This window comes from Canis lupus, chromosome 11 (genome assembly GCF_003254725.2).
Source record: "Canis lupus dingo isolate Sandy chromosome 11, ASM325472v2, whole genome shotgun sequence".
Lineage (NCBI taxonomy): Eukaryota > Metazoa > Chordata > Mammalia > Carnivora > Canidae > Canis > Canis lupus.
The window spans coordinates 66703671-66718996 of NC_064253.1; the positions used below are offsets into that span (position 1 = coordinate 66703671).

General features: G+C 52.4%; 1 protein-coding gene across 3 annotated transcripts in view; it reads left to right on the forward strand.

Annotated features, from left to right (window-relative positions):
* Positions 1–2514: 2514 nt before the first annotated feature.
* SNX30 (sorting nexin family member 30) overlaps positions 2515–15326 on the forward strand; it is a 108053-nt gene continuing 95241 nt past the window's right edge. Inside the window, exon 1 of one of the 3 annotated variants that reach the window (XM_049091918.1) lies at positions 2515–2764. In XM_049091918.1, the coding sequence (XP_048947875.1) occupies positions 2609–2764 (156 nt within the window). In that variant the 5' untranslated portion in view covers positions 2515–2608. The remainder of the gene's footprint in view (positions 2765–15326) is intronic. The other 2 variants (XM_025431999.3, XM_049091916.1) reach the window with 2 other exon arrangements.

A 15326-nucleotide genomic window follows, 5' to 3' on the forward strand; every position in this document is an offset into this window, starting at 1 on the left:
ATGCAGCATGTTGTCATGAAAACTCTATGATCAGTGTTTGTAACAGTAGTAAAGAAAACCTGATGGAGAGGAAGGGAATGTCTCTTCCACACCAGCATTCTGCTGGGAATGGTACATCTCAAATATGCTATTCTACAACTACCACCAAGGTGAGTATTATTACCTGCTCCCTCCTTCTTTCTAGGTTAGGTAACTTGCTCATGGTCACCCACTTGTAGTGACTAAACAGGAATCCAAATGTGGCAATCTTTTCACTCTTCCCTGGTGACCTAAGGAGAAAGCTGAGTCCAGTCTTCATAAAATAAGATCTCTATTACGTTAAGATGGCTTGGTTGTTAAAATAAATTAACGCTATTCGGTAAGAAACATCTATGTTATCCATCTACCAAACACTCATTTCTAGCTCTATCCATGCTATTTACTTTGATACTAATAAGAACAGTTAATAGAGTCTGTAGCAGTTGTAAGCAGCCCTTGAATGTAAAATTATTCATTTGACCCCACCTCTAGGACCACCGGGCATTGGCCTTCTTGTGAGGGAGGTACACAGGTGCAGCATTTAAAATTGTTCACAGGGCAGCCCCGGTGGCGCAGCGGTTTAGCGCTGCTTGCAGCCCAGGGTGTGACCCTGGAGACCCAGGATCGAGTCCCACATCAGGCTCTCTGAATGGAGCCTGCTTCTCCCTCTGCCTGTGTCTCTGCTTCTCTCTCTCTGCATTTCTCTGAATAAAATCTTAAAAAAAAATAAAATTGTTCACAATGCCCTCTGAATCCTGTCTTCACCAACCGAGGCAGACCCGTGTGCGGGAGGGAAAAGTTGATAACTTGAGGGCTGAGGCCCAGCGAATGACACCAGGAAAGATACAGGAAGGTCTTTGAAGTCTCTGGGTGATCTTTTGTGCCGGGTTCTCCTGCTGAAGCATTACTTGTTTCTCAAAGGTGTGGAGAACACAGTGAATTCCAACTGCAAAGTTTGTCAGGTGAAACTGGAAACCTAAAGAGGTTGAAATCTTCAGGAAAAAGTACTATCTTCCTTCCCCATGAGCCACTTTACCCAATACTTTGCTAGAAGCCATCTGTTCTTTTTTTTTTTTTTTTTAAGATTTTATTATTTGAGAGAATGTGAGCGCACAAACGGGGGGGGGGGGGGAGCAGTAGAGGGGGAGGTAGAAGCAGGCTCCCCCTGGGCAGGGAGCCCCACATGGGGCTGGAGCCCAGGACCCGGGGTCAGGACCTGAGCAAGGCAGATGCTTAAGGGACTGAGCCACCCAGGCGTCCCTAGAAGCCACCTGTTCCTGTGCAGACTGGTGCCTTCTACTGACCTGGTCCTGAGAAAAGAAGCTGCAGAGACAGGTAAGGTGGGGTAAGAGGTGAGCTTCGACCTCCGACCTCCGTGACTCTACTTTGCTAACAGCAGCTCAGCCAAAGGCCTGGAAAGGAGGCAGGAGCGCATGAAAAAAGCCGGTTGGGTCAAGGTGTAAGTTTGAACCGTGCCTCATTGAGGCAGCCCTGCCTTTCCCACGCTCCCTCCTGCGAGGTGCGGCCTGGCCCGGGTGGGCTACAGGCCTGGGGGAGGCTCCCACCGCCTCCCGCGCTCCCGTCTCCGTGCCCCACGCGGTGCTCCCGCTCCTCCGCGCCTCGGGGCCTTTGGTGCGGTTCTGCGATTACGCGGCGTGATTCCTTCCATTTCGGGGCGTCTTCGAGGCCAGAACACCCCGACTCCCGCCCCCCGGCGGCTGCCGCGGGCGCCCCGGTCCGCGCGGGTGCAGCGGGTCGGGAGGCTCCAACGTCTTTCTCCACCGCTGATTTCCGTTAAACCTTCGTCCGCGGACGGCGCGCAGCCTCCCCCCGGCGGCCTCTCGGAGGCCAGGGTGGCCACGCGGAGGGCTGCGGCCGGGCTCGGGGCGCGCTTCCTGCGGGCGGGCGGGGGCGGGGCTCCGGGCGCGCCTCCTCGGCCCCCTCCCCTGCCTCCCTCCTCCCCTCCGTCCTCCCTCTTCCTCCCTCTTCCCCCTCTTCCTCCTCCCCCTCCTTCTCCTCCCTCCCCTTCCTCCCTCCTCCTTCTCCTCCCTCTCCCTCCTCCCCTCCTCCCTCCCCTCCTCCCTCTTCTCCCTCTTCCCTCCTCCCCCTCTTCCCTCCTCCCTCCCTCCTCCCTCCTCCTCTCCTCCCTCCTCCCTCTCCCTCCTCCCCCTCCTCCTCCCCCTCCCCCTCCTCCCCCTCCCTCCTCTGGCAGCCGAGGCGCGGCGGGGGCGGGGCCGCAGGCGGGCTGTGGGCGGCGTGGCGGGGCGGGCTGGGCGCCCCCGGCCAAGGTGCGAGCGAGCGGCGGCGGGCTCGGGCTCGGGCTCGGGCTCAGGCTCGGGCTCGGGCGCGGAGCGGGGCCTCGGGCGCGCAGCGGGGGCGCGCGGTGCGGAGCGGAGCAGCCCAGCCCAGCCCAGCCCAGCCCAGCCCAGCCGGGCCCGCGCGGGCAGAGACGAGCCGGCGGCGGCGGCGGCGGCTCCCGGCCGGGCGGGCGCAGGGCCTCGGACCTTGCGCGGCCGAGCGGGGCGCCGGGAGCGGGGCGCCGGGAGCCGGGGCGCGGCGGGCACGGGAGGAAGCGGCGGCGGCGCGCGCCATGTCGGGCGGGCCCCCCAGGGGCCTGCCGTCCACCGGGCCGCACTCCCTGCTCGACATGCCGCACCCGCTGGCCGGCTCCAGCAGCGAGGAGGCCGTGGGCGGCGACAGCACGCCCAGCCCGGACCTGCTGACGGCTCGCAGCTTCGGCGACAAGGTGGGGCGCGCGCCGGGGAGCGGGGGCGGGGCGGGGGCGGGCGGGGCTCCCTCCGGACCCCGGGCCGCGCCCCCGCTGCGCCCCTGCCCGGGCGGCCGTGCCCGCGGCCCCGAGCCTTCGCGGAGGGCGCGCTCGCTGCGGGGCGGGGCGGGCCGGGCCGGGCCGGGGCGGGTGGCGAGCGCCGGTGACGGCGGGGCCGGGGGGCGCGTGTGTCCCGCCGGTGCGTCCCCGAAGGCCGGCCGCCCGCGCACTTGTGGCTTCCCCCACTTTCCTGGGACTGCGGGGCGGCAAGAGTTCAGGGCTTTGGGTGCCGGGCAGGACCGGCGGGCGTGGCCTTCCCCACGCTCGGCATGTGGGGTGAGCCTTGTTGAGGTTTGCTGTGCGCCCCGAGGAGTCCCCTGACTCGGACCCCGGCGGACCCCAGCCGAGGGCACGGTCTGGCTGTGGCTTCTGTCTGGGGCCTTCCCCACTGGTCAGCTTTGCCAGAGGCCCGGTTTGTGGTGGATGGAAAGAAAGCCGCCCTTTGACCTTCTTTGTGCAGAAGGAGGCTCCTGAGTTCCTTAGAGGAGCCTGATCCTGGTGCGGCTTGGAGAGACAACAGGAGTCCAGGGTCCGGGGGGGGGGGGGGGGGCCGGCACCCCCCTGCCCCTCCACCTCGGCTGCCGTGGCCACCTGCCCTCTCATTGCAGACATTAGAATTGTTCTTAACACCTGTGATCCGGATCCCCTCCTCCTAGTGAATTCTTCCTTGGCCCAGTGCTACATGGAATCAGAGGACCTAATTCTTTCCCCCGTAGATGGGAGGGCGTGTGGTAGGAGAAAAATGAGTATCAGTGCACTGGAGCACTCAAAATAGCCATGGAGGGGAACTTGATGTGCCTTCGTGAAAGAGTTTATGAAAGCCGGGAGTGAGGAGTAGAGCATTAGGAACAAAAAGATTTAAAAAGCTAATGAAACCAATGGATTGAGCAGCTTGAGGCAGGTGTGTGTGGGGGGGAGGGGGACGGAGAGGGCTGTTGGTGATTTTTTTCTCTTTATTTTATAGATGATAAACTATATACGGAAGGGTGATGTTGCTTGGAAATACCCGGTGCATATTTGACATTCAGTAAGCAGTTGTTGAGTGACTGAATGAATAATTTGTGGCTTTCTTACAAACGGAGACATTGTTCCTACACTACACCTATGTAGGATAGAGACCCAAGTTAAACCTTCTGATTTTCCTTCTCAGGGTAGTGAATTATCGATTTCTGTGTAACAGATTACTCTGAAATTTAGCACCTGAAAATAGTGTGTGTGGGTCAGTGGTGTCAGCTAGAAGCAGCTTAGCCAGGTGGTTCTGACCTCAGGTCTCTTTTGAGGTAGCGGTCAAGGTATTGACCAGGGCTGGGTCATCTGAAGGCTCGGTTGCGGAGGATCAGCTCCCAAGCTCACTCACTGGGCTGTTGGCAGGCCTTAGATCCTCCTCATAGGGCTCCTTGACCTGGCAGCTGGTTTCCCCCCAGAACAAGTGTTCTAAGAGAGCAAGAGATCCCAGGACTCAAGCTACACTCCTGTAAAATCTGGTCTTGGAAGTGACATAATCCTGCCATATTCTGTTTGTCACACAAACCAGTGCTTGTACAAAGTGGGAAGAGGGAATAAATACCGGGAGGTAGGGATTATTGGAACCGTCTTGAATGCTGCGGCCACTGGTGGCTATTTTATTTATTTTTAAAATGTTTGTATTTATTATTATTACTGTTATAATTTTTAGTAATCGTTACCCACCCAGTGTGGGGCTTAAACTCATGGCCCTGCAATCCAGAGTCGCATGTTCTTCTGACTGAGTCAGCCAGGTGCTCCCACGGGTTTAAACAATTGCTTAATGATCCTCTCCGGAGGATACCTGCCTCAGAAATATGGGCATTTTAGTAAATACTGGGAGGACAGACGCCCTGTACCACTAAGGTCTTGTTGGTCGGCGGGAAGTCAGGCCCAAGTCTCCTTCCCGCTGGCTTCTTTTACAGGGGCAGTTCTGTGAGAAAGACAATTTTGAAGCTGTTCTTATTAATTATTGAATATTTAATAAGTCTCCTTACAGCTGTAAGAAGCATCAAAATGACATCACTCCCAAGGGCCTGATTTATAGTAAGCCACTTTTCCTTAGAGGTTAAGTAACCAATTCTTCTCCTTGACTGGAAGTAACATTTTCCTTGAATCTTGGCATGCACGTGTGTTCTAGCAACTGTGAAGAAATTTTTGTAGAGAGAAGCTAGCGTGCAACAGAGGTGAGTCAGGATCGGTGGAAGGAAGCCTTCTCTTTACCCTCTTTCTCTTGCCCAGGCAGCCTGGGGGTCACGGGAGGACAGGTAGGAAAGCTGAGTCCTCTGATCCGTCTTTGAAAAGAAACTTGTTTTCTCGCCTTTTTTGGACAATGGAGTTGTGATCTTGGATGTTGGTTCAGAATCAGTTCTGGGCTTGGAGAATGAGGGTTTGACAGGCTGCTCATGGTACAGGGTTATTATATTATGCAGAGGGGGGTTACTTTCTGTGGACCCAGGATGTCGCCAAGAACAGGCAAGCCTTGTGTCTTGGTCCCGCGGATGCTTCTGAGCGGCGTCTGGGATGCTTGCTCAAGAAGCAAATGACAACCAAATACGAGGGCTTTTTCATCCACCAACTTCTAAGAATCCTTCCTATCTTCGAAGGATTGCTTGTACTAATTCTTTTCATGCCAGATGAACTCACAGGCCTTCCATTACTACCTCCTTCATCTCCACCTAATGTAAATAAACCACTTGGCCTGCCTCGTTCTTACTTTCATCTGCAAACCACTCTAAGCTGCTTCTCCCCTGACTCAGCCTCCAGCTTTTATATGTCTCCCCAAACTTACACACCAAGCCCACTCAAGCCCCAACTGGTTAACACCCCTTCCCATATCCTCAGCCTCTTCACTGAACTCTTCCCCCTACTTCCTGCCCTCTTAGGTTACAGCTTCTCCAAAAGTCTTCGAAATGAGGTGTCTTTTCTTCCTACACTCCACTTATATCAGGATCAAGAGATGGAGCTCAGTGTCCTTTCTCTCCACTGCCTTTTTACGAACTAAGCTCTTCTCCCTGGAAGCCCATGTCATTTTATTTGTTCCTTCACATATTTGAGGGCCTACTACAGGATAGGCACCGTTCCAGGAACTTGAGATGAGTCAACCAGTGGAAGACTCCTGCCCTCATTGGGTACGTTTTAGTGAGCACATACTATATTATATAATATATGCTATGGAAGGGAGAAAGACTAGGTTGGTGGGGGGAGGTTCAGGATCACCGGCTGTGGGAGGAGGATTTGGATAGGCCTTCCGAGAATTTGAGATTTGGAGGAGGTGAGGGGGGGAGTCAGTGAGCGGATGTCTGGAGGCGTGTCCAGGTGGAAGGAACAGCTAAAGCAGAGGCTTGAAGCATCTGGCTGGTGTAGTATGGAATAGCCTCGAGGCCACTGTGCCTGGGGCAGAGTGAACAATAGAGTTGTTGACTAATAGCTGAGAGCAAGGATCCAGATTCTGTAGGGCCTCATAGGCCACCTGAGAATGGTGGCCTTTACTCTGAGTGCCACTGCAGGGTCTTCAGCAGGAGAGCACGATTTGACTTATGTGTTGAAAAGGATCACACGGGCTGTTGAATTGAGAATCCTTTATTTGGCTATTCCACTGAATTATGGAATTTCTAGTTAAAAGGACATAAACCAAATGCAAACTGGCAAAGAAAAACAAAATCTAGTGGTTTATGCTTTGAAAAGCCCCAGGTAGGGGCACCTGAGAGGCCCAGTTGGTTGGGCATCTGCCTTCAGCTCAGGTCACGATCCTCGGGGCCTGGGGCTCGAGCCCTGCGTTGGGCTCCCAGCTCCGGGGGGAGCCCATTCTCCCTCCCCTTCTGCCTGCAGCTCCCCTTGCTTGTGTTTTTTTCTCTCTCAATCTCTGTCAAATAAATAAATAAAATCTTAAAAAGAAAAAAAGCCCTAGGTAATTCGACTTCAGGAGGGGCTGGAACTAGGTATTCAAATCATATTGGAAATCTGTCACTCTCTGTCTCTAGGCTCTGCTTTCTTCTGTGTTAGTTTTATTCTCAAGCTAGCGAGGGGATATGTTCTACAAATAAGCCTCACAACTTCAGCAGAAAGAGAGCACCTCTTTCCTAATAGCTCCAGCCAAAGCCCTGGGCTGGTGTCTCATGGGCCTGAACTGGGTCAGGCACCGAAATCAAGCTTTGTTAACTCTGACTGCCCGGACCTGCACCAGGTCCTTATCTTCGGAGAGTGGAGAAAGGAAGTTTTCGCAGGTCTGTTTGTTTGAACTGTGAAATGTACGTATAAAGCATATAAAACGTTTAAAGACTAAAGAACAATAAACACTCATGTTCCTACTCCCCAGGTTAAGAGAATATTACTAGTATTTCAGAAGCCCCCTGTGTGCCTGGGGAGGACAGAGGGTTCCTGCAGCCGGATCAGGATGCTGCTAATAGAAGGAGGAACGAAGGAATGTGGAGCGGGCACAAACATCCATCACAGGACTTCCATGACTTTCTGTTCCCTGTCATTTCTAAGTCCTCTGCTTCTCATTCATTAAAATCTCGAGGCCCTAACTCACTGTCTTCTCAAATTATGCCCTCTCCTTCAGGGACTCTGTTAAAACCTTCAAAACTATCAGCTTCTTGACTTTATCTCCACACACCTTGACCTCTTTTTCAATTCAGCCGCCCTCTCCCTGGCCACACCCGTACTCAGAAAGGTTCCAGCTTTGACATAATTCCATGGGATAGCATCGTCTCTCACCTTCCCCTCTTCCCAGTCAGTCAGGACTGACTGCACCTGTTCCCTAACCGCTTTTACTCACCCCCCTCCTTCAGGTTGCACCACTAGTCTCATCAGTTCTCCCGTTAATTCCTTTCCTCTATTCCCTTGCTCTCCTTTTACACCCCACCTGGATCATTCCATTGGCTCAGGTCCTTTGCCTACGCCTAGGATGCAAATGCACCCAGAGAATTGCTGCCAGTGTAGGTTCATGGGTACCAACCACAGCCGGGGCCTCAGTAGTGCTGGGCGCTCCTTTCTTTACACAGAGGCTCCCAGGGTGCGCCCTGGCCCATCTGAAGCTTCTCTCTGTTCTCACGCCTTCTGTCCCTCTGCTCCTCCCTCCTGTTTTGCTGATGGGAAGACGGAAGCCACCATAAAGGAACTTCTTTTTCCAGACTATGAAATGACCTGAATCCGTAGCCATCATTTCTTGGTTGCCCCCAGGTACCAGAGAGGGGCTTCTGATCCGCTCCTGGACTATGTGGCCTGCCCATCTGGCCTCTCAGAGACCTTGCTCTGTTCATTATTCCTCATTCGTGCCTGTGTCTTCACACTCCCTCTCGGCTGGCTCATTCCATCAGTACTTAAACATGCCCAGTCACCCTCGCCTTGAAAACAGACCAGGAGTCAAGAAAACCCTGCTGTGATGCCTGCTTCTTCCCCATCTCATGACCTATTCAGTGACTCTTTACAGCCTGCCCCTGTTGTCTTATTTGCTAACTCCTTAGCCTACTCTGTCTACTTTTTTTTTTTTAAGATTTTATTTATTAGAGTGGGTGAGAAGAGAGCACAGTTGGGGAGGGGCCGAGGGAGAGGGAGGAGCAGACTCCCCACTGAGCAGGGATCCCGATGTGGGACTTGATCCCAGGACCCTGGCATCGAGGCCTGAGCTGAAAGCAGATACTTAACCCACTGAGCCACCCAGGCGTCCCTGCTGTCAGGTTTCTGACTTTACTCATGACTTCCTTCTTGCAAAATCCAGGAGCCCCTTCACCGTCCTTGTCTATCCTGACCCTTGCCTTCCACGTAGCACTTGATGCTGTTGAGTACCCTCCGACTGGAAACACTCTCTACTTGGCACTCCAGAGCCTGGCTGGATGTTTGAACCCCTGCTCTGCCTACCCACAGTCTTTGTAAGAGCAAATTATTTAACCTCTCTGAGCCTCAGTTTCCTCATTGTTAAGGAGGGGCTAACAGAAACACCTATGTCCCAGGGCTGATGGATCTGGGGAGTTCATCCTTAGAGTTGTGTCTGCTACATAGTGGGCCTTCAATAAACGTGAGGTGGTGAGGGTAGTTCTTGCTAGGTGGCGTACTCTCCGTATTTTCTTTTGCATTCCTGCCTGGTGTTCATCAGTGTCTGCATCAGCTGTGGCCCAGTCAGGGTGAAAAACCGCTCTAGGTATCTCAGACTGAGAGGCTCTAACACAGGGAGTTAGTTACGTAGGTGATGGGAGACATGAGAGGTCCAGCAGAAGACGGTGAGATGAGTAGAGTGGCAACAGCAGGAAAGTGCTATCACCCCCAGGGCTAGAGGGTCAGTGGGAGGAGGTGATGTTAAAATCCAGGAGTTTCCGTAGGAACTAGAACTGTGGTGGGGGGTGGGGGGGTGCTCAACAAGAGTAGGGGCCACTGAGGAGGGAGGCCTAGAGAGGAAGCAGCTGCTGGGAGGGATGCTGTGTGAAGCAGGGTGGAAGGCTCTGGGCTTGGGGAGGAACACCCTGAAAGACCTTTTGGGTCTTTGATCAGTATCTTCCGTTGGCCAAAATATCTTCCGTGGTGAACACGTGCCTTTCGGAGAGCCAGGCAGTCTTTCTTGAGATTTGTTCAGGTGGATGCCAGGGTTATGATTATGAACCCTTGTTTGCTGCCATGTGGAGAGAGGCTACTGAGGCCAGAGCGTAGGGCTGGGAGGGAAGCGGGGGACGGGCCCGGAGGTCACTTGGATCCTGGATCCACCTGGGCCAGCTATGCCTGAAGCTAGCGCTGCTGCTTGCTTACAGGATGTCGTGAGTTCCCTTTTATTGACACTGTCTTCAGTTGAGTTTGTCACTTGACACGAAAAAACATTGTTAGATACATTGACCTTAAAATGTGAAATAAAAATTGAATTTTCCTTTGGGAGTATTGGGAAGGGGAGCTTAGTTCCTATTGGCCAGCCCCATTGTCGGGGTGTATGTCTGCAAGTCAGCTACGGTGGCAGAGGTGGTGTTTTCTCTGGGCCCTTGAAGTTTGGGGAGCCCTTTGGGTATGGGGTGGGGAGAGCATCATGGGCTGAGGGAGTTGCCTGAGCAAAGCTCCTGAGATGGGAAAGACCTGTGGCCGCTGCAACTGGATGGAGTCGAGGGATGTGTCGGGATGGGTTTTGAGGGTCCAGAGGTGGGGGGTGGTGAGTGAGGAGGTGGGGACACAGGTCAGCAGACCCAGGACTGCATTGCATGCTGTGCTGCGGAGCTGAGCTTTTATCCTGTGGGCAGGAGGCAACCCTAGAGGGTTTTTGAGCAGAGGACTGTGTGATGGGTGCTTGGGACGGGGAGTGGCTGGCAGTGAAAGAGGGAGTAGGGAGGCATTAACGGGGTTTTGGTGGGAGCTGTTCCTTCAAGAAGACAGATTAGAAAATGCAAAGACCACTCGTGTTGGTATAGTGGGCATGACAGGCGCCCTCCCAGAGAGGGGGTGCAGACTGGGAGGCAAGTGCGAGCAGGAAGTGTAAAGGTGATCGGGGTGCAGTTTGAGGCAGGATCAGGACAGAGGTTGTCTGAACCCCACCCTTGGAAGCCTACTCGGAGTTCAGGGCTAAGCGCAGATGCTGCTTCCGGGAAGCTCCTCCGTATCATATAGATGCGTAACCCCTAAAAATCCAAATAAAAATGGCTGTGGAGGGGGCACGAGGGTGGCTCAGCGGTTGAGCATCTGCCTTCGGCTCAGGGCGCGATCCCGGGGTCCCGGGATCGAGTCCCCCGTCGGGGCCCGCTTCTCCCCCTGCCTGTGTCTCTGTCTCTGTCTCTCTGTGTCTCTCAAGAATAAATAAGTAACATCTTTTAAAAAATGGCCATGGAAGATGCAGAAGTTGAGGTGGACAATGAGTCTTTCGGAAGGGGGGGGCTGTGGCGCGTTGGGGGTAAGAAGGGTGGTGGCTTGGGGTAAACGCGGGTGGAGGGGAGACGCTGAGGGCAGGAGAGACGGGGGCTCTTGCTAAAGGTTCGGGGCGAAGTCAGAGGTTTTGTATCAAGACGCAGGAACGACGGCTTGGGCAAGGGGCCCGAAGTGGCGTGGGGGCGTCGGATTCGCTGGGGAGATGTGCCAGGGGTCGCCGGCTGCCCCGTGGCCGGGTGGGAGGGGGTGGTCAGGGTGCAGGCTCCCGGGGTGCAGGCTCGCGGCTGAGACCAGCCCGTGTCGGGGTAGCAGAGGGCGGGCACTAACCCAAGCAGAAACCTTTAGGTTTTGAGCTGGGGCCTCCGCCCGGCTCTGCGTGCGAGAGAGAACGAACAGGACCCCCCTCCAGGGCTCTCGGTCCCGGGCACAGGAGCTGGCATAGGATTGAAGGCGCCGAAGATACCGGCTCTGCGGCCTCGGGCGAGTTGCTCAACCTCGTGGGCCTCGGTGTCCCCCCGTCCGAATGTTGGGGTATTTTACGGGGGTGCGTGTTTGGGATAGTGTCCGGCCCGAGCAGATACGTGCAAACGCCAGGTGTCTGCACGGCCTTGGGAAGCGGACCCCGGGGGAGCGGAGCCGCCAGCAGTTTGGTGGACAGGTGGCCGACTGAGCGGGGGCAGGCGCCAGAAGTGGTAGGTTCCCCGGGTGTCCCCCACGCCCCAACCTGCCCAGAGCTCGCACCTCGGCCCCCCACGCCCGGGGGAGGCTGGTTCCCAGGCACTGGCCGCTGCTCCCCGGGGGGCGTGTGTGGGCGCTTCACCCCCAGGCACGTGGCGGTCTGCCCCGGGGGTGGGCAGGGTAGGGGAAGCAGGCGGGCCCAGGAGTGCAGGTGCTGGCAGCTGAGCTGGTCAGGGTGGGGGGATGTGGGCACCGACAGGCTTGGTTTTTTTTTTTTTTTTTTAAGATTTTATCTATCTATCTATCTATCATCTATCTATCTATCTATCTATCATCTATCTATCTATCTATCTATCTATCTATCTATCCATCTATCTATCTATCTATCTATCTATCTATCTATCTATCTATCTAGGAGAGCACAAGCAGGGGAGGGGAAGGGGCAGAGGAGAAGGGGCGAGGCAGAGGGAGAAGCGGCCGCCCCGCTGAGCAGGGAGCCCGGCCCGGGGCTCGATCCCAGGACCCTGAGATCATGATCTGAGTTAAAGGCAGACACGTAACTGAACCACCTGTGCGCCCCACCGACAGTCCCCGCTATGGTCATGGTGGGAGTAAGGTACAGGCTGGAAAGAGGGAGTGAGGGTGCTGCGGAAAACGGTGGCTCTCCCAGAGGAGATGACGTTGGAGGTGGCGAGTGGAGCCGTAGGTGTCTAAGCAGCGGCCGGAGCAAGGAGCAGTGACCGGCGCAGAAAGCCCGCAGGTGCCCAAGCGCGGCAGCGTGCGGTCGCCTGACTGGCCGAGAGACGGCCTCTGGGTCGCCGCTGGAGAGTGGGCAGGGGGCAGACTGTGTCTCTAACGGCAGACAGTGAGGGCCTTACCCTGGGTGATCGGGAGGCCAGTACTCTAAGCGGGGAAGGCGCAGGGCCGTGCTTGGTAGGTCACAGTGGCTGGGGTGGGTTGGGGCGAGTCAAGAGGTGGGGGGTCCAGGGAGGGGATTGTTGGAGCAGAAGCCTGGTGGGGGGAGCAGTCTCAGTGGAGTTTTAACTCACTGATTCCAGGGAGCTTATTGCTCAGTTTTGTTTGCACACCAGCCTCTAATCTAAGCAAAAGGCAAACCTATTGTCAGGCTCACTCGAAGCACAGGAGTGAGCAGGAATCGGGGTCTGAATGTTCTCAAGAGCCAGTCTCCTGCTCCCAGACCAGCTTTATCCGTGAGGGAGGGAAATGGGGCAACTGATAGCTTCCATCCCTCATATTTTCTAGCCGTGCCTCCTGAGAGGGAGTGAATCTCTTACATGGGGAAAATCTCTGGGAGACACAGGTCGGGTCTTATACCTTGCCTGAGACCAGAGGTGCAACCATGGCTGGGGCCGGAGCTGAAAGAGTAAGTCAGCCCCCATTCCAGCTGTGGGTTCCAGAGCAGCTGTGAGATGTGTGTGCCAGGCAGACAGTAAAAAGATTACTTCCAGGGGAGATTCTTGAGTCACAAGTTTTAGTGACTGGCTGAGTCATCATGGCAAGAATAAAATAAATTTTGGGAGAAACAGGTCAAAAATTAAACTATAGATTTTCTAAGACATAGATGCTTTTTATTATTTTATTGTTACTTTAAAAATTAATTTATTTTAGAGAGAGAGCACAGGCACACAAGCAGAAGGAGGGGCAGAGGGAGAGAGAGAGAGAGAGAGAGAGAGAGAATCTCAAGCAGACTCCCCACTGAGCGTGGAGTGGACACAGGGCCTGATCTCACGACCCTGAGATCACGACCTGAGCTGAAACCGAGAGTTTGTCACTTAGCTCACTGTGCCCAGTCTGGTGCCCCAGGTATAGATACTTCTTAAAATAAAAATTGAGATATAAAGCACATAGCATAAAATCCACTTTTTAAAAGTGTATAGTGTGGTGGGTTTTAGTATATTCACAGGTTGCACAACTCTCTCCAGTGTCCAATTTCAGTATGTTCATTACCCCAAGGATACCTCATCCTACCCATTAGCAGACACTCCCATTCCCCTCCCTCCCAGCTCCTGGTAACCACTTTTCTATTTTCTGTCTTTGTAAATATGATGCTTTTCCTTTAGATACCTTATATAAATAGAATCATGCAGTATTTATCATTTTGTGACTGGTTCATTTCCTTAGAATAATATCCTCAAGGTTCATCCATGTTACAGCATATGACAGGATTTTCTTCTTTTTATTTAATTTATTTTTTTAAGATTTTATTTATCCATTTGAGAGAAGACAGAGATAGTGACAGCATGAGTGGGGACGAGGAGGAAGCAGACTCCCTGCTGAGTGAATGTACCATTTTACAGTCCTACCAAAAGTACACAAGGGTTTCAGTTTCTTCAGTCACACTAACACTTGATATTTTCTGTTCTTTTTTTAAAAGCTTTTTATTTTTTAAAAGCTTTTTATTATTATTATTTTTTTTAGAGAGGGAGTAGGGGTGGTGGGGCAGAAGGAGAGAGAGAATCTTAAGCAGGCTCTATGCCCAGCTTGGAGTCCAAGGCAGGGCTCAATCTCACAGCTCTATGATCATGACCTGAGCCAAAATCAAGAGTCAGACACTTAACCAACTGAGCTACCCAGGTGCCCTGATATTTTCTATTCTTTTGACAAAAGTGGCCATCCTAATGGATGTGAAGTTTGATTTGTATTTCTCTGATGATTAGTGCTGTTGAGTGTCTTTTCATACACTTTCTGGCCATTTGTATATCTTCTTTAGAGAAATATGTGTTCAAGTCCATTCATCATTTTTATATCAGATTATTTGATTTTTTTATTGTTGAGTTGTAGGAGCTCTTTTTATATTCTAGATATTAACCCTGATCAGATATATGATTTATAGATATTCTCTCCCATTCCATAGATTGCCTTTTTTTTTTCCATAGGTTGCCTTTGTGTCTTTTGCACAATTTTTAAAAGTTTGCTCTAGTCCCATTTGTCTGTTGTTGCCTGTGTTTTTAGTGTCCTATCCAAGAAATCATAGCTAAGTCCAATGTCATGAACATTTTCTCCTGTGTTTCTTCAGGAGTTTTATAGTTTGGGGTCTTAGGTTTGGGTCTTTAATCCATTTTGATTTTTGCACATGGCCTAAGACAAGCGTCCCACTTCATTCTTTTACATGTGGATTTCTAGTTTTTCCCAGCATACCATTTGTTGAAAAGATGTCCTTTCCCCATTGAGGATATATATGTGTGTGTGTGTATATATATATACATATATATGTATATATATGTGTATATATTTATATATATATGTATACACATACTCTTAAAGCTAATTTCTTACTAAAATCAATAAATCATATTAGTAGTTGAAGTGCTAAGATGAATATATTCTACAAATGTTTGAGTGACTTCTCTGTACTATGTGCTGCATAAGGCATGTTCCTGGGAGTCAAGATATCTAAATTCTGGAAATGACAGTAGCCTGGGACAGGTCCATAATTAGAATAGACGTGCTTGTAGAAGAGCTGTTCTGTTGCAAAAATGGAAGCCCAGACCTTCTTCAGGGCTATTTAATTAGGGCAGAGGTGTGCTCTAAAGGAACTGGGCTTGTTGTCATCGTGCTGGCATCAGCATTTATGCTGCAAAAATGCAATATAGCAGCCTTTCTCTGTGCTGTCCAGTCAGGCAAATCTTGTTTATTTCATGACTTGCATCAGCAGTTGTGAAGGGCACTTGGACTTTTTGTTCATTTTTCTCAAAGATTTATACAAAGCTTTGGCCTATTGTGTGCCATACCTTGCAGATACCTTAGATGAACAAGATGACCTTACTTTTAGGGAGTCAAGGCTGGGAAAGGAGACAGAGGAGGTTCAAGTGAAGTATTGCAACTAAAGATGATGAAAGGAGAATGCCATGAGGGTAGTCAGTGATTTCTTTGAGTTAAAGAAATTCTTGAGTGTAAAGCATGTTTGGAGGAGGCATTGGGTTACCTATTACAGGTTTTGTCC